At 41.4% G+C, this 24,221-nt stretch overlaps 1 protein-coding gene across 5 annotated transcripts in view; it reads left to right on the top strand.

Annotated features, from left to right (window-relative positions):
* Nucleotides 1-2,645: 2,645 nt before the first annotated feature.
* Nucleotides 2,646-24,221, top strand: part of KIF5B (kinesin family member 5B) — a 39,054-nt gene continuing 17,478 nt past the window's right edge. For 3 of the 5 annotated variants that reach the window (XM_032474004.1, XM_032474002.1, XM_032474003.1), the window contains exons 1-13: nucleotides 2,646-3,193; nucleotides 9,640-9,727; nucleotides 16,756-16,829; nucleotides 17,820-17,924; nucleotides 18,400-18,448; nucleotides 18,958-19,013; nucleotides 19,098-19,185; nucleotides 19,352-19,476; nucleotides 20,428-20,532; nucleotides 20,819-20,964; nucleotides 21,642-21,790; nucleotides 22,232-22,425; nucleotides 23,236-23,304. In XM_032474004.1, the coding sequence (XP_032329895.1) occupies nucleotides 3,068-3,193; nucleotides 9,640-9,727; nucleotides 16,756-16,829; nucleotides 17,820-17,924; nucleotides 18,400-18,448; nucleotides 18,958-19,013; nucleotides 19,098-19,185; nucleotides 19,352-19,476; nucleotides 20,428-20,532; nucleotides 20,819-20,964; nucleotides 21,642-21,790; nucleotides 22,232-22,425; nucleotides 23,236-23,304 (1,374 nt within the window). In that variant the 5' untranslated portion in view covers nucleotides 2,646-3,067. Of the gene's footprint in view, nucleotides 3,194-9,639; nucleotides 9,728-16,755; nucleotides 16,830-17,819; nucleotides 17,925-18,399; nucleotides 18,449-18,957; nucleotides 19,014-19,097; nucleotides 19,186-19,351; nucleotides 19,477-20,427; nucleotides 20,533-20,818; nucleotides 20,965-21,641; nucleotides 21,791-22,231; nucleotides 22,426-23,235; nucleotides 23,305-24,221 lie in introns of those variants that run through there. The other 2 variants (XM_032474006.1, XM_032474005.1) reach the window with 2 other exon arrangements.

Below are 24,221 nucleotides of genomic sequence, written 5' to 3'. Positions count from 1 at the left end.
CAAAGAGAGAAAGACTATAATTTCCATTTCTAAATGCCCTTTTTTTAAAAAAAAAAAGTCACTTCACATCAAATATGAAACAAATTTTCTATACTAATAATGATATACACAGTAGCTATATTCTTAGACTCTCTCCAACTATTTATAGTTACTCTCAAATACAGTCCAATCTAAATACATTTATTATACATAAGTAGTATTTTATAGGATGATTACCAGGAGACAAATTTTAAGTTCCAAGTTTTAGGTTATTATTTCAATTATCTACTGCCATGCAACAAATTTTCAAAATGGGATAGCTTAAACCAGTCACCATTTTATTACACCTCATGATTTCACTGGTCAGGAATTTGGGCAGGCCTCAGCTGGGTGATTCTTCTGCTCTAAGGGTGCCAGTTGGGATTACTCACTGGTACTCAACTGGTGGATGTGCTGGTCTGGACAGTTCAAGGTGGCTTCCCTCACAAGTCTGGCCCCTGGGTGGGGACGGCTGGAAGGCAGGGATCAGCTGGGTCTGTAGACGCCAGCACTGTGTTCTCTGGGTAATTGGTTTTCCTATGTGGCATTGCAGAACCCCCTGGAAGAAAAACTGAGATGAACCATTTTTTAAAACCCACCTTTTGTTTCCCTGTGAAAATTTTTCTTAAACCCTATTGCCCGATACTCGTCACTAGTGTGACAGGACCATTTTTAGAAAGATTTTGTTTTCCCCATAGCTTTCTTCTCCATCCTGGTTCTGGGCTCTTTGGGCTCCCTCACCCAGAAGAAGTGTGTATGTCAGATCTGAAAGCAGAAGGCGCTTGCAGACACTTCCTTTTCTGGATTTTGTTTTCATGAAGCCTGAGCTTCCAGGATCTGTTGTGCAGGAAGAGTGAAAAGGCAAGAATTGAAAGGCAGGAGCTTCCCTGCTTATCCCTTCCAAGCACCTCCTTCCCCTCACCACACCCGTGGAGCCTCCTGAGTCACTTTTTTGGAACCTCTACTCCAGAATATGAAAATCAGTGTTCTAGATCCATCATTCCTCAGATCTTCTGAGTTGGGGAATGGTGGGATGAAAGTTGAGGCTACAGTGTTTCTCCTCTGCATGTATAGGGGATGAGGGAAATAGTGGAGTTAGAGGTGATCGAACTTCTTAAGCCTGGGAGTATGCAAGAATGCTGATACTGGTCATCAAACTGGAGAGTTGAGTAGGTGAACTCAGTTTTGGCAGGGAGCAGCGGATAATTCATTTCATCTTTGGAATGCTAAACATGAGGTTAAGGTAGAGCATCCCAAACAAGGTGGCCTAAAGGCAGCTGGGGAGATGGGAATATCACACAGTTGAAAAGGTCAGGGCTATAGATAAGAGATTCCAACAACTGTTGAAGAAGTGGGCTCAGAGAGAAAAGGGCAGAGGGCTGAGGTCAGAGCCCTTACGCGATCCCGCTACAAAGGCTGAAAACTGGTGGTTCACTTGCCACAACAACCTCCTTCTTTGAGTGCCTACTGCTCTCTTACAGAAAACGCTATTCTCTGAAACCACAGACGGCCAGGAACTGCCATCTGAAATTACATCAGTAAGATCCTGGAGGGATATAAGACATGGATAGGTAACCCTGATTGACTTCAAAGTCAGGTGCTGAGCTTTGGAAAAGGGGTTTCTGAAGACAACATTCCACATCTATCTTAACTTTGTAGTTCCAAGGAAACAAAACCTTGGGTCCATTTGCAGTCCAGACCTGATGTTACACACAGCTCTGCTATCAAAACACAACTTCATTTAAATTTTACCTAAACTCCACACTTCCCTCCAAGCCCTGGAAAAACTCCAGCTTCTTCTTTGTTTGGTGATATGCCCCAAGGTCCCTTAGATGTGAGCTGTCTCCCTTTGCACGGGATCAATAAATCCGAATCTGGGGACTATGCGTTCATTTCCGGAGGTTTTAGGATTCCTGGGCGAGGACGGAGGACACTGAAGGCTTTCACAGTACAACCCTTCATTTTACAAGTGAAGACTGGGGACCAAGAGAAGGGTTCCTCATTGTCTCTGCAGCTGTTCTTCCGCAGCTTGGCAGAGGCTCTGTGGTATCCATCATCTAAAATAAGGAGGCGAAATCAGCTGTGGAGTGGTTTTCCTTAGACATGGAACCCACAGGTTTACCCAGGCCTTTTAAGGCCGTTCTTACAGCCGAGGTCAGTCGTTGCTCTGGTGTGGAGACTGATGAGTTCCATAACTGGGACCTCCAGCTCCCTGGGGGCCTTCTGCCTCCTCACCCTACTGTTTCCCATTTCTTCAGCACCTTCTATTCCGTAGGCGAAATTTCCCTTTTCTTTCTTAATCTGGTCCCCACTCGCTCAGGAAGGAGCAGCCTCTGGAACCAGAGAGCCACGTCCCACCCGTCATTCAAATCTTTCTTTTTCTGGCGAAGCCCTCGAAAAAGCTGGGCTAGGAATCAACTCATCTTCAGATTAAACAGAAAGCAAACACTTCGTTACGGGAATACAGTATCTGACTTGGACTGCGGCACGAGTAGTTCCGACTAAGCCCTAGCTCCCGGGAGCTCCTGGGACCGCGTCCCGGGCGCGGCGCAGCGCGGCGGCGGGAAGGGCGGTGGGATGGGCGGCGGGGCCGCGGATTGGTCGCCGGGGCGCCGGCTCCGCGCGTGCGCATTGTGCTTTCCGCACAGCCCATCCTGCCGCCCACCACCCATCCGCGGCCTCAGGAGCTATCGGGCGGCAGCCGGCGAGCCGACGGTGGGCCTGGCCTGCTCTCTGGGAGGAGGAAGGAGGGGCCGCCGTGCCGGTCCCCAGAACCCCGCAGCCCCGCAGCCTGCCCTGCCGGCGAGGAGAAGCTGAGAGCCGCCGCCGCTCCGCCCGGCGCCGCCGCCATGGCTGCCATGATGGGTCGGAAGTGAGCCTGCGGGCGACGGTGCCGGCGCGGGCGCTGCCCCCGGGGTCCCCGCCGCCCCACCCGTCCCCGTCGGGGAGCCTCGGCCCCCGCGACCCCTGCGAGCCCGGCGCGGCCCGCGTCCTCCAAGCCTGAGCGGCGGGGAGTGGCTCCCGGCCTCCGGCCCCGGCGGCCAGGAAGATGGCGGACCCGGCCGAGTGCAACATCAAAGTGATGTGTCGCTTCAGACCTCTCAACGAGTCCGAGGTGACCCGAGGCGACAAGTACGTCGCCAAGTTTCAGGGAGAGGACACGGTGATGATCGCGGTGAGTGCCCGCGCCCCCGGCCGGCTGCGCCCGGAGTTAGGGGAAGTGGGGAGGGGGGCCGGGAAGGAGCAGGGGTCCCCGGCCTCCCAGGGGGTCCGGCGCCCCCCACCCCGGCCTGCAGGCGGGGGACGCAGGCGCGGGCTCGGTCCGGGGCACTCCCGCACCCGGGGCGCCGGGGGCGCCGTCCGGGAGCGCAGCCACTGGTGCGGATGCTGCCGGAGTTTAGGGCTCCCCCCAGGTTTGCCGAGCGTGAGATAGGCAAGATCAGATCCCGGCCCGGGACGTGGAGCTCTGAGGCCAGCCTTTCTGTGCCTTAAACAGTCAAGGTGCTTGGTCTTAGGGAAAGTGAGCCGTGTTGAACCCTATTGTTCCCCCCGCGGGAGGAGGAAAACTACCGAACAGCCGCAGTCGTCCCTGTACCTTCTCCCAGCCTGCCCTTTGACTTTACAATTGCAAATGGCGAATCGAGGACTGTAAAAAAGAAATGGTGAGGTTTCTTTTGAAATAGGGGCGGTCAATTTTGTTTAATCTTCCAACGGATCTAGGCTGTTCGCATCGGGCTGAGTAAGTGCTCAGGGAGACCCATTGTCTCATTCTCATTGGGTTTTAAGGGGTAACCGTCTTGGAAAGACTGTTAACTTTTTGTGTGTACATCAGAGTATTATAAAGCCAAGCTTTAAAAAAAAAAAAAAAGATAAAGTTTGACCAGTGGACTAGGTTTCTTGTATTAGGTTCTTACATTTACAGTTAAGATCTACCTTGAAGAAAATTGATTTTGATAATCCCGAGGACGGTGAGAGATTGTCCTTGTAGTATAAAACATAACGTGACTGGAGTTGGCTGATCATTGTCAGGGAGACCAGAAAGTAAAATTGGTGTATAAATTTTTTTTTTTTTGAGATCTGATCTCCAGTATTGAAAGGTCTCTGAAAAGGACATGCCCAGTTCAACGAGATTAAAATAGATAGTAAGATACTGCCTGCAGAACAGTGGATTGTGACTAAAAATTAAGTTCTTCTTTCTCGATAATGCCATTTGGCAGAACATGTAAGACAGCACTGAAGTTCTTTAGAGTTTATGTGAAAGTTTCCAAAGTTCAGCTCTAGAAAATGAATGTCACAGCTCCACGTTTGCTCAGTTGGATTTTGGCAAATAAGTCACTAGGTTACTAACAACTGCCAGCTACCACTGTGTGAGGACTGTCAGGCTGGTTCTTTGTTAACAAGCCCACCAAAAAACTCTTGCTGTAAATGATATTATGATGAGGCCAAAAAGTTAAACACAAAAATAGTCATCCTTCTCCTCTAGGAGGGTACATTTTACATGGAATCAGAGGAAGCATGCAAGGCCTGGGTTGTAAGTTGGCAAACAGGAGGCTACTAGTTTCTAACAGTTTTTGTGATCACTCAGCCTCAACAGTGGTGGACACATCAAAGCTGGTTTTCTTGAATAAGAGTGTCTTCTTTCTCCAGAATTTGTATGTGTGCATTTACACAAATCTATAAGCATTATCAAGATTTATTTGTTGGAATGGTACAATTTAGGATTCACAATATGTTTTACAAGATTAGGTTAGAAAGTAACCTTCTGATGCAGGCCAAATGTGACATAAAATATGAGGAAAGAGTTGATAGGAAAGAAATAATTACCACAGGAAGCACGGTTATTCTAGGTGGTTTCCTTTGGATGAAGTTATTTTAAGTTTCTTACATAATTTTCCTTAGTAATGTAAGTAAGTTTAAGTGATAATATTAGGAATCATAGAACAGTGACTGAGTCATGCATCAGTAATGAACAGGTAGTTGGCCTTTAGATAAACTGGTAAGCATTTGTCTGTTTTTTTTTTTTCTTTTTAAGTGTAAGCAAAAATACATTACAGCTGTGATATAGCTTTAAAAAAATGTAAGGCAGCATGTTTAGTTCATTACCTCCGAAACTGATCGTTTGCGTTATAGTGTGTCATTACTCTGAGGTCTCTTTTTTTCCCCTCAGTTTTAAAAAATGCATTATTTTAATTTTTTAAAAGCTGTCTGGAAATTTTTACAGGTATCAAGGAGGAGCAGAATTAGAAAATATCTAGGTTAAAGCGTATCTAGGTTTGTTTTGTTCATTTTGCTGGATCCTGATCCTGATTCAAGGTAAATAACTTAAGAAGGAATTGCTGTGAAGCAGCATTTAAAACTGAATTGTTTTAAACAATTTTAAAACATTTTTTGTATGGCCTTCTGGTTAAATCAAAATTTAAAGAATAAATATTTTAGTTTACAGTGTTACTGAACTCTAATTAGTGCTCATGTAGAAAATAATTTTTAAGGATTCTGATTTCATCTAAGTTCAGTTTCCAGTACTTTGTCCAGATATTTTTCCTGTTACTCATTTAATGAATGATTTTAGTATAATATAACCCCATGGCAGGCAAATCTTGTAATCTTATAATGTTTCTCTGTGTTTTGCGGCCTTTGTGTAGATTTTTTTTTTTTTTGTAATTTAGTGCTTGGTGAAATGTAAATATTACATATTGAATGAAATAAGTGCTTTATTTTTTGAAGATCTTTAAATGACACAAATAGTATGTTTGCTTTGGTAAGCAAACCTGTTATCCACAAAAGAAGGGAAGACCTTTTGAAAGAAGGGAAATGCCTTATGTAGTTCAAATGAGCTTGCTGAAAACACCAGGGAAAAAAACTGAAAACATTACCCCTGTATCTGTTTATGCATCAGAAAAGTGGAACAGGCACATTTGCATCGTTAAGTATCTTTACTAATCGTCGTTCCTTATATGGTGTACACTGCGGCGGCGGCCAGAACCAAAAACAGGTCGTTGTAGTTGATTGAAATTAGACCCAGTTCCCTACCTACAACAGCACAACACAATTGCCCCTTTCAAGCGAGTGGTTTGGTGTTTTATCCTAATTACCTTAAATATAAAAACTGAAAGAGGAGCCACCATCACAGCCCTTTACACCTGTGGAACGTTAGGCCTCAGGCAGTGTCTCCACCCATGTGGTGTATGATCTGAAAATGACTATTCAGAATTCCAGAGAAAAACATATTCCTGCCAGAAGAGTGTCCTTTGTAACCAGCTATGGGTTCAGCCTGATGCATGCAGATTCAAGCAGGAATCATTTCACTTATTCCTGTTTGGTTTTGTCCCCTTGAAGCGTAAGTCAGATGTGAATACATCTTGTGACTTGGAGTGTCTTTGAAGATGTATAAGAGTAAAGGCTGTGTAATGTACATTTCAAAGCCGAGAACCAGGTTTTTAAGACATAGATGTCCAGATCGTGAGTTTTCTTTTGTTTAATTTACTTGAAGGATTATTAGTTAAGGGATGTGTCTTAGTTATAGACCATTAGAAATAGTTTTGTTTCACAAGTCTGATTTTACATCCCAGGAAGCCAGGATCAGTTAGTAACTTTATAGTTAGATCTCTACTCAAAACATTTGTCTTACCTAAGAAAATTATTTTTAGTCTTAGAATTAAAGTAAAACTAATTTGTCAACTTAACACCAAGCACTTAATTTTTTAACAGTGATATACCTTAAAAATCACTCCATCCCAGTGTAGTTATTTTTATGTTTGCATGATCATCCTCTTATCTGAATAAGGTTAATGGTATTTGCATGTTTGCTGTGAAGCGATGCTTCTGGTAAACAGCTGCAGAATGTGCTTTTGAGGAGGCCTCACTGTTACATTATTTTGGGCGTATCTCTTTCTAAACGGTTTATGAGCACTTTTTTTTAATTGATGTAAAAATGAAGGCAGATCTTCAGTAGTGTTTGTTCTTTTTATTCTTTAAATGTTTACTTTAATGAAATATTATCTGACTGACTTTGGAGGGATGCAGTGGTCATACTATTACCTATTTTTTATTGATTAACTTATTTCTTGCAAGCAAAGTTAGAGTTAATGGTGAGGCCTGTAGCGCTAGGGGCTGTCTCCATTCAGTTCAGCTGACATCCCTCGATCACGTGCATTAGATCCCAGTGTGCATCTGCTTTGCTTACTGGTCTAGACTCCACCCAGCCTTCTCCTCTGTTATTATTTGAACCCTACACTCTGTACTAATGAAGTATCATTTCTAAAACTACATTATTCATTCCCAGTATCTGATACCTTGTAGATGCTAAGTAAATGTTTGCCGGGTAGATGAAAAGGGAAAATTACTTCTTGCGTAGAAAGAGTATTAGCATGGTTTATCTCCTTTATTTTGATTACGCTTGTGTTTGTCTCCAGAATTGCTTAGCATGAACACATTTTGTACAATCTGTAAAACAAGAGATTGTCTTTTATCAGCCACACCTGTAGATTTGAATGTTAATGTCTCAGAATCTTAGCAGGAGGATCCTTTTCTGTATGTTGTAGCCAGAGAATAATCAGCCTACTTTTAATTGATGCCAAAGTGAGGTCATCTGAGTATGTCCTTCAGGAACGCTTTCAGCTGCAGAGGGAAAACAAACAACTAATAGTGGTCTAAACAAATAAGAGGTTCTTTTCTTGCCCAGAAAGCCCGGGGATGAGCCTTTAGTTCCACTTGCTGATGCTGTCACCCTCTGTCATCCTTAGCTACTGACTTTTCATGATCATATTTGTCACATTTGCAAGATGGATGCTCCCGTTCCAGACATTCATTCCAGAAAGGAGAAAGGGCATCTTCAGCTGAGATGGTCCTTTAATCAGAAGAATAAACCCTTCTCTGAACCTCCCTGCAGACCATCCCTTATGTCACAGTGTCTAGACCTGGGCCACGGGGCCGCTGGTTGCAAGGAGGCTCCGCTGGTGGGCGGTTAGCTTCCAGCCCGTCCAGTGGGAGGTGGCAGGGGCATCGGGAACACAGCCCTTTGGGGGGGTTTGCTTCGTTGTTGCTGTTGCTCCAAGCTTTGGGAGGGGAATTGTGGGGTATAGTTTCTGAAAAGTACAGTCTTTTTTCACTAAGACCTAGGAGTATTCTGGAATGTTGAGTTGTTTTGGGGCCATGATTGTATTTTATTTTAAGGGCCAGCTTCCTCCCTTTCCTTTGGAAGAGACTAGAGTGCAGGCATACGTTTGCTTTCAATATCGAGACGCCCCCTCCCCTGCTTCCCTCTCTCATCTTGAGATGTCTACATTTTCTCTTAGATTGCTAGATTGTCCCTGCCAGCACTTAAACCTGCTTGGGTCTTGCCCATCGTAAAAAAATACCTTTCTCCCAGCCAGATTTCTGCTCTACTTGGTTACCTCCTATTCTCTTTTCAACTCTTTCCAATCGGACCTTTGTCATTGGGTACTTTTCAGTTTCGTCTTGACGTCTCAGCTGTATGTGACATAATCACTTCCTCCTTGAAAATTCTTCTTTGACTTGTGTGGACATTGTACTCTGATTTCTTTCATTTCATGCCTCTGGCTCCTTCTCAGGCTACATCAGCAGTTCTGTAAATGTGTCCCTAAAATGGAGTCCCCAAGATCTTTTAGGGGCCTGCAAAATCAAAACCTTTCAAAATAATACTGATATTATTTCACTGTGTTGGCATTTGGTCTTCGCTCCTTCATTTCAAACTTAACTCCCTTTGATTTCTTGAGTGCTGCAAGCTCCTTTCAGCCTTAGGACGTTTAAGCATGCTGTTCCCAATTCCTGGATGACTTCTCCCCACTCACCCTCCCTCTTGACTAACACGGAAGAGAGTGACAGTGAGCTGGGCACCTCTTGTTCTTCAGTTCTTTACCGGCCCTTCTCCAGAGTGTTTCTCTGGCACCCTTCCACTCCCCTACCCCGGCTCTCCTGCTGGGGGCTCTCAGCACTCCCCCAGCACAGTGCCCGAGTCGGCGTTCTCGTCACTTGGTTGCTTGTCTGACGTCCGCCTGCTATTACTTAACGCTCCACTGACAGGTGGAGTGCGTGGGCCTTGGCCCTCATTCTGGCATGGTGTCCAGCATCATGGGCACTCCGTAAATACTTGGTAAATGGGTGAAATGATTGAAAAGCTGTTGCAGTAGACTGAAAAGCTGAAGGGAATAGTGGAAGGAGCCTTGAACCAAAAGACAGGAGATTTGGCTTTGAATTTTAAATTTGTCATTAACAACTTTTGGACCTTTGGGGATTCGAGTTCCTCATCTGCAAGATGAAATTGGTTTTGAAAATAGACTCTCAATACCTGCCAGAAAAGACACCCAATAAATAAAAATTCACTCAGCAGTGCGAGTGCCTACCACAGCAGTGCTAATTGCTGTGCTTTGCCCTGGAAAGACACCAAGGACGAACACACACATTCTTGGTTTTGTGGAGTTTATTCTCGTGGATTTGTGTTTGGGCCCTAAGGTCCTTTCCGCAGAGATTCTATATGTGAAGTGATGCGTATAGTAAGTATCCTATTTTTAAGGTTCAGTGTATGATGACTTCTTTGAAGGAGCTTAGAAGTGTCTGTTCACGTTGCACTGTGTAGTTGAAACCCTTGTCTCTGTTTTTCAGTCCAAGCCTTATGCATTTGACCGGGTGTTCCAGTCAAACACGTCTCAAGAGCAAGTGTATAATGACTGTGCGAAGAAGATTGTTAAAGGTAAGCATGTTGAACCTGCTGGGTTGTCCCAGCGATAAGTAGTTTGTGGTCTTTCCAACGTCCTTTTTCATTTTACTCTCCCTTTCTTTTTAGTTAATTGTGAAAGTTGTTTAAATAATGAGAAGGTCAAATACAGTTAGTAAGCTTGCTGCTCTCATTGCATGAACTAATTTATGTGCGACACCTAGCGAAGGGTGTTAAGAAAATTGTAGTGTCACACACGTGTACTTGGAAGGTGCCAGATACTAGACGTGCCCAGCAGAGGTTCTCAGGTGGCAGTGCTAGAAATACAGCAGCAGGAGGGTGGAAACAAGATGGCCGGACGAGTTTCTGCGAACTGGTAGGAGACGGCGGCCTGCCCTACTCCCGTTCCGCTGTGATTCCTTCCCCAGGGACTGGGCTTGTCAGTCAAATGAGAAACCTCTGAGGAATTTAACAAGGGTGAGAAAAGTGTGTACGTTCCAGTTATAAGTACTGGTAACTTATACTAATGTATTTTTCAGGTTTATATTTTCTGAAAGCCCAGAACCCTAGAGCTGAGAGGGTGTTAGTGGTTATCTGGACTTACTTCCAGTTACTCCAGAAATATCTTAAGTCAGAGGGATCTTACGATAAAATAGACATTACTTTGTGAGATGATTTATACCGCTTCTTTTGACAGTTCTAACTGCTAAAAAGTACTTCTTAGATTGAGGCAAAAATCTGTCTTGTAGTGTCCACCAGGATAGAGGGGTTGGGCTTCAGTGTGCAAGTGGAGAGGTTAGGGCTGAGTAGGAGCATGGGCACTGCATCCAGTAAGAGGAGAAAAAGTAGAGTTTATGGATACAAATAGGTCCATGCATGTGATGGAAGGAAAATGTACATGTTCTTTGGCAAGGTTGGCATGTTACAGTCTCAGTGGGGTCAGAGTCTTATTGGAGTTGGGGTACGAGAAGGAATAAACGGACGTGGGTACTTGATGTTAGGCAGGCCGTGCAGTTAGTGATGGGAAGGTCTAGAGAGTGACCGTGGAGCTGGCATCTGAAGGAGTAAAGGACAAGATTGTGGAGAGAATCAGGTCGAGGGTCTGAGGGGCCAGGGTGTCATGTAGCAGTGGGATCATCTACTGCCTGGACGTTGAAACGACCAGCATGACAACTGGAATGGAACTGGCGAGAGCGGACCGGAGGGAGAATTACACGTGATTCTGTACATGATCTCGAGAAAGGGAGGCGGGCAGTGTCGTCCTGTGTTGTGAGCCTGACGGAGCCATCCAGTGGCTCTGTGCATCCTGGAGCGTGATGGTACAACGTTCTTTGATTCATTGTGCTTTTGTCATCACTACAGGCTGAGATTACTTCAGCTTTTTTAGTAATATAAAATTACTGATTCATGAATTCGTGAGCAGTTTAAATGTACAAATCCTTTTCACATCTGCTACAGCCAGGGTTACACCCCAGTCCACACTTGACTACTGAGTGCAAGCCTTTAAAGTGCAGGTTCCATTGTGTTCCTTTTAGCTCGTGCTCATATTTTGAGTTTTGTTTTCACAGTTGTCTTACTAGGGATCTAAGTTGGCTATCAGCATGTTTTGATAAGTCTATTATGGTGTCAAGGATATTTAAGTGTCTTTTTAAGGTTTTTATTTAAGGACATTGAATAAGGTTGTTGGTGATTATTAAATCACACTGAGTATTCAGCTGACATCAGAGTCTCTTACTGTCCAGTCGTCTATACTTCTTAGCTTGTCAACATATGCACAAGAAAATGATGAAAAACTTGAATCCTTTTGTGAAATCATGGTGCATGACTCTCGTATTCCCCAAAGTACCAGTTGAGTGATCCAAGCAGGCAATGGGGTTAGCTTTCCTTAGTGAATTGGTATATTTGTCTGAGGTTCCCAGAATCCGTCATTTTTCACTTTTTGAAAACGAGTATAACATTTACAAGTTAGTCATCTTTTGTTACCTCCATTCTCTGTGGCTTCTGTGAAATTTTTATCCGTGGGATGTAATCCTCTCACAACTAGGAACTTGGGCTCATTTAGAAACGTTCTTTGGCCGTCCGGCCCACCTCAACCCCGAAGTCGGCCCATCGGTGTTTTTCCTGTTGTTCCATTTTGAGGAGAATGGTGTAGATGGTAATACATCATTAGTTAACATTTTTTGGTCTTTTCTAGGCAGTGCAGGTCTTACTCATGATTCTTTTTCTGAATATTTTTAAAGCTCTCTTTAGGGCCTTAGTTTTTGTTTATTTGTTTTTGTTTTGTTTTGTTTTGTTTTGTTTTGTTTTGTTTTTGTAAGACTTGCTGCTCCCAGGCTTTTTCTTTTCTCATGTTGTTCCAGTGGTTTTTTTGCCTTGTTTGTACGTCCTCAGATGGTTTCTCAGCAACCACCTCACACCTTCCTTCCTCAGAACTCTGAAATCTGTTGTCCTGAAGTCCAGGGTGCTTGTTTCTACTGCCTTTTGTTCTGTTTCAGGTGACATCATTTCTAAGATGACATCATTCTTGTTGTGAAATTTCCCTCCTTTTCTCAGCAGTTTGGTCCCTTTTACTTCACCAGCAGATTCCTGTTTTACTGTTTGGAGCTGGTTCTGAGGCGCGGCTCCCTTCTGTGCAGCACGTAAGCCCAGGCTCTGGGATCAGACGGACCTAGATTGAGGTCTCGGGTCTTCCACTTTCTGGCTTTGTGACTTTTACAGTCACCTGACCTTTCTAGTCTCCATTTCCTCTTCTGCAAAATCAGGGTACTGTGAGTATTTTAAAAGATGATTCATGAAAAGGTGCTTTACCCAGGACCTGGTATGACCTAAGTATGTAACAGGTGTCAACTGCTGCTTGTGGCCTCTGTTTTCTAAGAAAGGAAATGATTTTCTTAGTTTGATCAACCATAATCGTACTTGGGATAGCTCTCAGCCTAATTTTCACTCTGCAAAATTAGACTTCGGGTGCTGTTACAGTAGAAGGTGTCCGTCTGTCTGTCTGCAGGTTCTGTGCCAGCTTTGTCATTCGTAAAAAAGTATCTGGCTGACTTTCTCCTCTTACCTTCACCCAAATGCTCTGCCGCTTTGGAGGGGCCTGGGTATAGTACCCAGCGGGACTTGCCCCGGGCAGGATGTGAGTGTGGCGGGGTTACCCATAAAGACATAGATTTAAGGAGAGTGATGGGGTGGGGGCTAGGCGATGTGTGAGGACAGAAAAGCAATTAAAACTACGTGGCAGGTTGGACTTGGGCCCCTCGTTCGCACACAGAGCAAATAGGATGTGGTTACAAACTGGTGGGCAAGGATCGGCAAGATGGTGGGTGAGCTGGTATTTCTTCTGAGATGTGGGTTTGATGAGTGAGCTGCCAGGGATGAGCTGAGAGCAGCTCGTGTGCCCGGGGCCTGCCAGGCGCTGAGGCCGCTTTGTTTTAGATTCCCATACAAGTACAGAACTTATATACAGGGCTAAGACTTCCTTTTCATAGACTGATTAGATAGATTTTTTTTTCTTTTGAACATGTTTTATCCACCTGTATTCTGTTTTGAATTCTGAACCTGAGCGGTGTCTGTAAGTTGGTTTCCCTGATATAAAGTAGGTGTCATTTATTCAGTGTTTGCTGGATGCCAGGTGTCATACCAGGCCTCCATAGGGTCCCCAGTTTCACCATAGCTTCCTGCCTGGGACTGTCTGTCACTGTATCCACCTTAGTTTTTCCAGAGGTAGCCTGCCATACTGTGTTGAGGTTAAGAGCTTGTCTTCGGAGCCAAGACTGTCCTGGTTTGCATCCCGACTCTGTCTTCCTAGGTGTGGAGCTATAGGCAATTTATTTAACCTTTTTGTGCCTCAGTGTCCTCACCTGTAGAATGGGACTAAAATAGTACCTTGCGTAGGGTCTTGTGAGGATTAGATACATTGATACATGATAAATTATCAGAGCCTGGCACATTGCACATTCTCAAATGTTAACAGTAATAATTTTATATGATGACTTCTCATTCTCACAGCCTTCCCCTAAGCAGGCATTTTCCTGATGAGGAAGCTGAAGTTCAGAGATGAAGGGACTTGTAGAAGGTGATAAGCCACTGTCTCACTTGCTCAGTATGTTTCCTTGTTTACAAAGTATGAAAGAAGTAAGATGGCCGTAGTTCCACCTCTGTTTCTCACAAGAACACCAAAAGTATGTTGTAAAAGGAGGGGGACACTTTAGAAAGATGCTGTGCGTTAGAGTAATAGTCATTCACCAAGCATTTGAGACCCTACTAAGTGCCTGGCACCACGCTGGGATTTTACAGGCTGGTGAGGAAGGCAGCCAAGTAAATTGGTGTCTGCAATACACGGTGGTAAGTATCATGGCTGAATGCAGGGGCTGTAAGACTCTCACCTTGATTCGTTTGGGGGTGGGTTGTGAAACTGGGCTGGAGGAAGAAGTGAAGCCTAAGTTAAAGGATGCACGAGAGTAGGAAGGAGAGTGAGGGGCACCCAGACGGGTACGCATGGGCTGAGGCGTCCATGTGGGAAAGTATTGCGTGTGTGGGGAGAACATACATTACAGGTGACTGAACTTGAACCATATGAGATTGTCAGATTCAACCATTTTTACCAGCAAAGCCAGCAGTGTGAGGGGAAGGATGGTGGGAGATGGAGCTGGGAAGAAGGCAAACAAGAGCCAGGTCCAGAAGTGCCCGGTTTCATCTGATTACAGATGCGTGCTCTCTAGGATTTTAAAAAAGATGAGGAGTATTTTTGTGTGTGTGTGTGTGTGTGTGTGTGTGTTTTTAAGATCTGTACTTTTAAGGTATGTGCATTTCATTCTACATAAGTTTTACCTCTGAAGACTAAAACTGCAGAATATTGAATTGTGGCTCATGGTGTAGGCATGGTGAAGTGTTTAGGTGGAAGCGTGTTGAGGTCTGCAGTTTACCTTGAAATGCATTAAATAAGAGGGATGGATAGACACATGATTAAGGCAAATAGTAAAATGATGGAATTCGTTTAATTGAAATATAGGCAGTTTACAATGTTGTGTCAGTTTCTGGTGCGCAGCGCAGTGCTTCAGTCGTACGTGAATACACGTGTGTTCACTCTCATGCTCTTTCACTGTGAGGGGCTACAAGTTACCGAATACAGTTCCCTGCGCTGTACGGTATAAACTTGTTTATCTGTTTTGTGTGTACCAGCCAGTATCTGCAAATCTCAAGCTCCCAATGATGAAATGTTAATGATAGAACCTGAGTAGTGGTTATGGGGTGTTCACTGTAAGATTCATTCAGTTTTTCTGTAGGCTTAGACTTTCTTATAATAAAGTCACCATGGGAAGCAGGAGTCAGGAATGGTTTTGAAGGTACATAAGGGATTATTTTCCTAATTGACGAAAGTGGTCTTCCTTTCATGACAACATGGCACCTCTAGAAATCACCTAATCATTGTTACCTCCCCTGCACCCAGAACCGAGAGCCTGGGTCCTAGTGCTGAGTAAATACTGGAGTGTTGAATATTCCATAACCTCTGATCGTATACAGTTTTTAAAGTTCTGCTTGAAGTCCCAGATACAAATGTGCTGCATACATTTATTATCCTGTGAGCCGTCACGTGACAGGGCTTCACCTAACACACACACAATGTGATGTCATGTAGATTGTGCGTCAGTACGATCTCGGGAAAGTCGCTTAATCATTCACCTACCGGTATTTATTAAGTGCTTATTGTGGTAGTTGCTAGGTAACCAGATCATATCATGAATGAACATTTTATGTATAGATCTAACAAAAATTTGGAATTCATCCTTCGGTTTTGTGTGGTTGATTAAAAGATCTTAAGCAGGGTATATTACACAGACATACCGAGAACAATTATGTATAAAGAAAGTGAACTGGAGAGGGTGGTGCTTTTTTTCTCCATATAATTTCTTCTTCAGAATTACTGACAGATTATTGCAATTCTGTTTTAAATGTGATTCTTGAAATTATTTTGCTTCCTGTCATAAAACTGAAAAGATTTAGAATGAAAGTTTCAAATTTTTAGATCTCTTAAAATCTTCCCAGGGAAGTTTCTCTTTCCTATTAGTATATGTTTCTGTAGCAGATCTGTTATCTAGTTAGTTGTGCCCAATGTTGGGATCTTTTTTCTTTCTTTCTTAAAATAATCAATTAAAAGAAAAAAGAATTGTCTTGCTTGTTACAAGTTTACTTTCCACTGTTACCATCTATTTCCAGCAGTCTTCTCTTTTTACTTTGGCTTCCTCTAGACTAGAATGTAATTTTATAGTACCTTTTCACCAAAAAAAAAAAAAAAAAAAACAGAACCAAAAAAAAACCCCCAAAAAACAGAACAAACTGAATCCTTGAAAACTGGAAATCAAAAGGTCACCTTGTTCACTTGTATTTAGCCCCCTTGAGCCTAAAGGAAGTTACTTTAGATCTTGGGGTATGCAAAGGACTAGAAAAACTGGTTTGTTTTGTTTTTTAATTACAGGAACGTTCTGATAATTGATTCTGAGGTAGGACTGGACTTGCTGTGTAAGGAGGGATGGTGTCTGTATGGGTTTGTGAGGCTTAACCAGCAGTTGACCACCAGTCAGCCCTACTTCTAAAAGCTGATTGATACCTATAGGTAAACTGGCAGATCATTTGTCTCTTTTGGGTCCCCTGAAGCTTTGGAGTACAGGTGTAATGACAGTGGAGATGTACGCCGACTTGAGAAATGATTACAAGCAGTGGAATTTAAAATGTGTTTCTTACAATAGAAAGTAATCTGGGCTGGAGGGGAAGGAATTGCTTAGAGGGAGCATCACAGGAAATTACTGTTAATGTATTCTTACTTCCTTTAATGCCTTTATAAATTTTTCATGTGCTCAACTTTGACTTAGATGGAATCTTTCATATTAGTGTAAAGGGAATCTGAATCTTCCTCACCATTCTTTCCACAAACATGTTAATGTGGGGATTTGATGGTGCACGGGTGAGGCACAAGGTTGATGTACGTGTGAATTATTGTAGTGTTTTTGAACATTCTGCTTAAGGAAAAAGAATCCCCTGATGTATAAAATCTCTTTATTTCCTCATAGATGTACTTGAGGGATACAACGGAACCATATTTGCGTATGGACAGACCTCCTCTGGGAAGACGCATACGATGGAGGTAACATTTGATGATCTGTGCTTGGATATGGCTCGCAGCGCACAAGGGGCATTCATCCGTTATTCCTGACAGTGTTTGACCCGCTTAACTAGCTTTACTTACTGTTTATTGCTTTGTCTCATACGAATTGTATACAAGTAACATTGTTGGCAAATGATCAGTTCCTGAGTTTAAACAGTGAAGTGTTGTATATTGAAAGTCATACCTAGCTTTGTTTTATCAGTGTAACCACAAAATTAGGAAGATTTTAGGATTAAATCAGAGTTCTCTGTATGGTAAATTTTGGAATTTTTAATGTTTATGTGTTTTCATTTCTCTTCAGAGCACTTAATTTTTCCTCAGCTCCTTGGTTGTGTCTGTGTGTCCATCCCGTACCCCGGCCCCTGGCCAAATATTTGCCACTCTTTGATAGGAAGATCTCCAGAATGAGCAGAGCTGCTATTAATAATAAATGTGGGCCTGCTCAAGCTTTGCTTCTAGGAAACAGCCTGTAATCTTCTGCCGCTGCTGCAGAGTATCTGCTTTTATCATCTGTCTGAGCATTCTGTATAAAGTAAATGGCTGCTTGTTTTAGTCTCATTCATGTTACTCATTTTCATAAAGTTACAGTCACAGAGCAAGGACGTTCCTAGCACTTGGATGAATTTGACTTTAAGTAGAAGCTGCCGTGCCGATTTATAGGACAAGAAACTTAACTAAAAACTTTCCCTAGAGTATGTTCATTTATAAATGTGCATAATCTGAATCTAATGATAAAATTAAAGGCCAAGGTCAGTTGGTAACCCCCGTGGTTGGCGTATAGTCTTTATATGTAACTTACCAGAATATATCCTGGTTGAATTCGGTTTTTTTGGGTGTTTGTCAAGCCACTTTTTTTTTTAATCAAAAATGGCAACAATTAGAATTCCTGTCCTCTGTTGACTGTAAATTGTGGATTAAAAGTTTTTAATTTGTGCTTTATAGTTTAGCCTAATTTTGTTTTCTCTTTAGGGTAAACTTCATGATCCAGAAGGCATGGGAATTATTCCAAGAATAGTGCAAGATATTTTTAATTATATTTACTCCATGGATGAAAATTTGGAATTTCATATTAAGGTAAAATCACTGGGGAAAGACTGTAATTTATTTTATGCCTAGAATAATTCTGTTCCAAAAAATAATAAACTTTTTCTTTTAAAAGGTATTTTTTAATGTTTTAATGGACAGGTATAGTTGAAAGAACATTAGAATTAGTAAACCGAAGTCCTTCATTTGCTGTTAGTAAACAAGTAGGCTAACCTCTTTGGCCTCCTTCTCCGTAAAATAAAACAGTTTGTTTTGCTGCAGAGCTCAAAGGTTTTAGATGATTCGTTTTGGATGAAGATACGTAATGGAAAGTGCATTTTAGTTGCATGAGGATTTTAGCGCATTTAGGGCCTCCCAATAGAGTGAAAGCCGTGATTGAGTTGTCCCCGTAGTCTAGTCGATGCTTGGCACTAGGACCCCAATAAATATTCAGTGAATAAGTGAATAAACTACTTTATAATGTTAAATGGTTGGTCTTTTTCCTTTTATTTCCTCTGCCCTTTAGGTTTCATATTTTGAAATTTATTTGGATAAGATAAGGGACCTACTAGATGGTGAGTTAAATTCTTGCTGTTTGATCATTTTTGAAAGCCACATGTTACCTTCTTTAGTAGTAAATGTGAGGCCATTTCTCAGTAACCTATGCGAAATTGACTTAAATGATAGGAAACATTTTTAAATGCTTCTTACAAAGCTTTAATTGAATGCCTTTTGACACATGGAATAATCTCTTTAAAGGATATATTTATGGGTGCTTTGTAAGAAGTAATTCGAGCACTGGGCTGGAGTTAGGGAGCCTAGGTCCTGAGCTCTGGTCTTCCATCAGCTGTCAGTTGACACATCATCCTTGAGGAAACTACTGAACCACTGCGACTTAATGTTCTTATTTCCAGAATGGAGGTGGCAGAGGGGGGCCTGGACCTGAAAGTTCTATATTGCTGCATTGGTTTCTGTATACATCTATTTCTGCAGGGTCTTGCTTTAATAGTGATAATTAACTGTTTCACAGCTAGAGTTAGAGTTTAGGAAAATGTTGTTAATAGTATTTATTTTTCTTTTTCAGTTTCGAAGACCAATCTTTCAGTTCATGAAGATAAAAACCGAGTTCCCTACGTAAAGGTACTTGTGATACAGAATGTGCAGGAAAGCCCTGCAGTAACAGTTTTGAAGGATATTGACATACTCTAAAACTTCACTTCACAGGGGTGCACAGAGCGTTTTGTATGTAGTCCAGATGAAGTTATGGATACCATAGATGAAGGAAAATCCAACAGACATGTAGCAGTTACAAGTAAGCAGCATGTTTATTAACACTAGTTAAGGTACAGACTGCCTTAAAATATCTTTATCAAGTTGATTAAAATTGTAAGATTTTTCTTAGGTAAAATAATGCTTTAGAAATTGCTAGTAAGGGAAAGCTGTGTTTGTTTATAGTTGTTTCTGTGGTTTCATTGCAGATATGAATGAACATAGCTCTAGGAGTCACAGTATATTTCTTATTAATGTAAAACAAGAGAACACGCAAACAGAACAAAAGCTGAGTGGAAAACTTTATCTGGTTGATTTAGCTGGTAGTGAAAAGGTAAAAATCTTTATATTCTGATGGATATCTAAGCATTTTTATTAAACTTTAGCTCTAATATGCGTTATTCATTGTTACATCTTGAAAATGTTTATAGAATTGGATTTGGTAATATTTTTGAGAATTAACAAGCATTTGTGCCATTGCTTTATTGTTACATAAACTGAATGACTCCTTCCAAATAGTAATTTTTACTGTCATTCGGGCCATAGCCCAGTTCAGCCAACACGTGTTGTCCTTGACTTAAAGTGTAAGCTTTTATTGAGAATGTGTTCAACATACGTCATTAAGAATTTTACTAGGTATCCTTTCCCTAATTTTTTGGTATCTGTTTTATCCATTCTGGCATTGGGCTCCCTGTGAAGATGGTCCATTAGTCCTCTCTGATTTGGCTGTGCTTCTTTCTTACTTTTGAATGATTGTTTATTATAGTCCTTTGCAGTCTGATTCTAGTTTATATCCAAATCGGAATAAGTTCAAATGTTTTCATGTTGATCTCTGTGACCATTTTTGCTATTCTGCTGATTTGTTTCTTCTGATGAGAATGACATACCTGTTCCCTTTTATGCAAAAGTCTTACACACATTCTTCAAAGCCAGTCTGACTTTGTGGATACTGAGAAGCCGTTTCAAGTTTCTCTTTTCTGATGCAGCAGGGGGGTTAACAAAAGTAAAGTACAAATGTATGTGTAAATTGGTTAATTTCAAGAGCACACCTACAAATGAATTTGATACCTCCTTAATCTTGTTTTTGTCATGCAGCTGGTTACTTGACCAAGTTCTCAAAAGAGTCAGACTTGAGAAATAATGATAGCTTAGAGTAAATGCTTAGCAAATAAACCCATGATGCTTTCCATTTTCTCTATTGCTGATTATAACTTTTAAGAAAATTCAAAGAAAAATCATCTTAAACTCATAATCTTGTTTCATTCTTTTGAAATCTTACGTATAGGTTAGTAAAACTGGAGCTGAAGGTGCTGTGCTGGATGAAGCTAAGAACATCAACAAGTCACTTTCTGCTCTTGGAAATGTCATCTCTGCTTTGGCGGAGGGTAGTGTGAGTACACTTGTTTTTGTTTCCCTGTTGTTATCTGCTGGTGAATTACAAATAGATATACACATATGCATGGATGTGTGAGTGAGGGCTTCACTGAACCACTCTGTGAACAAGTTGTCTTTTAGGAATTTATTTTATAGTGTTAGCATGTGTATCTTAGTTCCCATCATTTAAAATAACTGATATTACTTTGTAGTTTATTTTAAAGTAGCATATTTCTGCAACAAAATCTATTATGTAGAAACCCATTGGTCTCCTTCATGTTTTTGCTTGTGTCTGTACGCAGACGTATGTTCCATATCGAGACAGTAAAATGACAAGAATCCTTCAAGACTCCCTAGGAGGGAACTGTCGAACCACTATCGTCATTTGCTGCTCCCCGTCATCATACAATGAGTCTGAAACAAAATCCACACTCCTGTTTGGTCAGAGGTTTGTCGTTGAGAAATGTAGCTAATGTGGCTAGGCCTTTGTTTATTGAAGCTGGGAGAGTTTCAGGTGTTCACACAAGTGCATATTATTAGTGTACTGGACACAGCTTTTTAATTGAGAGGCAGATAATTCAAGCAAAGTCCATATCTTAGGCTGTTTGGGTTTTAAGTTTTGGTGCACATTAAAGTCAAACGTTAACTTTAGTCAGACTAATGTGAGAAGCTTTAATTCAGCATTAAAGAAAATAAACATTTGAGTCAGGTAAAGCCTTACAGGTATAATCCTGTATTAAGCCTGTTGACACACGTGACCTGCTCAGATAAAGAGGGAACTGTATATGAGATGGTGGGGCTGGGAAGGTCAGTAATGGCGACGTGGTCTTTGTCAGTGATGATTGCTTTTCTTCACTCAGCCTTAGAAATGAATTGGGGAAATGTGGGCCCTTGTTTTTATCCTCATCAGGTTGATTTTTTTTATTTTAAGCTACACACTGATTTACTTGGCGTTGTGAATAAGCACTGGACTGCAGCTCTCAGTATTTAGTCAAGGACGTAACTAGACAAGAATAGTTACGTTAAGTTACTCAGCCGTGTATACATGTATTACAGAGATGCAGGTACCTCTTGAAAGTCATTAATTTTAGTCACATTCTTTTTTCCCCCAACTACTTCTCTTAGGGCTAAAACAATTAAGAACACCGTTTGTGTCAATGTTGAGTTAACTGCAGAACAGTGGAAAAAGAAGTATGAAAGAGAAAAAGAAAAAAATAAGACCCTGCGAAACACCATTCAGTGGCTTGAAAATGAACTCAACCGATGGCGTAATGGTAATAACTTGTGAATTGGTTATTTTGAGTTTGATGGTACAGATTTAGAGCTTTTTTGTAAACTTGAGACTCTAATATAAATGAAAATAACAAAGTGTATCCATTTTCACTTTTTAAAAGACAATAGGAATCATCAAATAAAAATGAGTAAAATCTTCCATGTTAAATTCTGGGTTTACCTGAAATTATAAATAGATGTGCAGGGCCACCTAGGTTGCTATACAAGTCTCAAGATAGCAAGATGCTTGGATTAGAGTGAAAGCAATTAAAATAAGATTCAGTGACTGGCTTTAGAAGATGGGGAGAGTCAAAGGTAATCCCAGCTTTTTGTTTCTCAGGCACCAAGCAGGTGAAGTTGGTAAAAGCTGCTGCAATGGAGTAAAATTGAAGCTGGTTTTAGGCAGGTGGGTTTGTGTTGACCATCCTGTTGTCTTATTTTAGGAGAGACAGTTCCTGTTGATGAGCAGTTTGACAAAGAGAAAGCCAACCTGGAAGCTTTTGCAGTGGACAAGGATGTCACTATTACCAACGATAAACCAGCAGCCACGATTGGAGTCACTGGAAACTTCACTGATGCTGAAAGAAGAAAGTGTGAAGAAGAAATTGCTAAATTGTACAAACAACTGGATGACAAGGTAGGCTCATGTTCTGTTTTGCTTTAGGTGTAGGTATTTTGTCTTTTAATTTCAATATTATGAATTCTCCTGACCTGTATACATCTTCCTAGATTTCTTTTAATCTTCTGAAGATACTGTATTAACAGAAAATATAAAATCAAAATTTCTACTTCTGTGCAGAAACTGTACGAGGCATATGTTTTTCGCCTTTAAGCTAAAAGAACTTTCAAAAGGAAATTCGGCATTGGGTCATTGAAGAGCTTTAATGAAATGACCTCATAGAATCAGGGGCCTGAGGGTTCTTATCATAAGAAGTGACACGAGATTTGGCAGCGGGAACGGAATCGGCTGACTGCGTCAGTGTGTGAAAATAACAAACTATGAACCACATAGAGAGGACAGGAAAAAACAACAGTAAAGAGACTGGAAGAAAATGGTCCTGGTTTTGTTTTTGTTTTTGTTACTAGGTAGTGTTTTTAATGTATTTTAAACAGAGATGGTAGGTTTGATGTGGCTACATGGCCATTATTTTCAATGATAGCTTTAAACATGTTTATTATTTTTTAGCATTGGAAGTATTTAGTGAATAGCTTTCAAAAACATAAGCCTTTTTTCTTGTTGCATGGTAAGTATGTTACAATTGTTGGTAAGTGAAAGAAATTCCATCTGTTCTAACATTTTCTTAAGGGATTAAAATAAGCCATGTTGAATTTGGAGAAAATGACTTTGAAATATTTGAGGGGCGGGGACAGTAATCTTTAATTTGTGTTAGGAAACATTTAGAACCAGGTTGTGAGCTACTTACCAATGTGTTACTAAAAATTCTAGGATGAAGAAATTAATCAGCAAAGCCAATTGGTAGAGAAACTGAAGACACAAATGTTGGATCAAGAAGAGGTAAACTGAATACTTTTCATATTGCTTCCAGAAGAGCTTTATGGTTTGTCATTATCACTTAAACATAAGATGAAGGAATCTGCAGAGCTCAGAATACACTCGAGTACATGTAACATTTTTTAGAAATGCCCACGCTTCACTGTGGCCGTCCTGAGAGAGCAGTGCATCATACAGACTGAAGCGGGGACTGGCTTCCTCTTAAGCATTTTGTTGGTTTTTTTAAATTTGAGTTCTATCTAACTGCAGGATAACTTTTTAGTATTTATTCTTTGATATACATCTACTGAGCTTTTTAACTCTGTCTTCCGTGTTCCTTGTACAGTGCTGTTTTGTCTTATTCTCCCCAAAACATTTATTAATCCTTGGGAAAGACCTTCTTCACTGAGCTGGAGTAGTAACCTTAGATTTCCCCTCCCCTTAAGAAAAGTGTTTCCACTTGGGAATGAGGGAAGGGGTATAACACACACACACAGATACATGTCTAAAGTGATTATTAAGAAAACGCTGATTTGTGAGTTGCACTGACTTTGTCTTTTAGTGGCTTATAATTTGGGGTGTGGCTTTTGCTGTGGAAATGAGAATGTCAATGAGTAAGATCATTTGCTGCTCCTTCTCCATGTCTGCCCTCATCTAACCGATTGATCATTTCTGTTATCTTTGCTTTTGTATTATTATCTTTCACTTTGGACCCTCATTTTATCTCACTTGGCAGAATGGAGGATCGTTGAAAAATGGTCCTTTGTTTAAGGTTTGTTCTGGGGGTTCAGAGGAATCCCAGATGAATTTAGAGAATCAGAGGAAGCTCAGGGGAAAGGCTGCAGTCTCAGTAAGAGATAGCCACCCTCAGTCAGATTAGTCCTGGTCGGATCATCTGTGTACTTATTTCAACTCTCTAATTGTTTCTCAAGGGGCACTGG

The sequence above is a fragment of the Camelus ferus genome, chromosome 35 (assembly GCF_009834535.1).
Source record: "Camelus ferus isolate YT-003-E chromosome 35, BCGSAC_Cfer_1.0, whole genome shotgun sequence".
Classification (NCBI taxonomy): Eukaryota; Metazoa; Chordata; class Mammalia; order Artiodactyla; family Camelidae; genus Camelus; species Camelus ferus.
The sequence above is the reverse complement of the archived record's forward strand: the minus strand, read 5'-3'. Positions and strand labels throughout refer to the sequence as shown.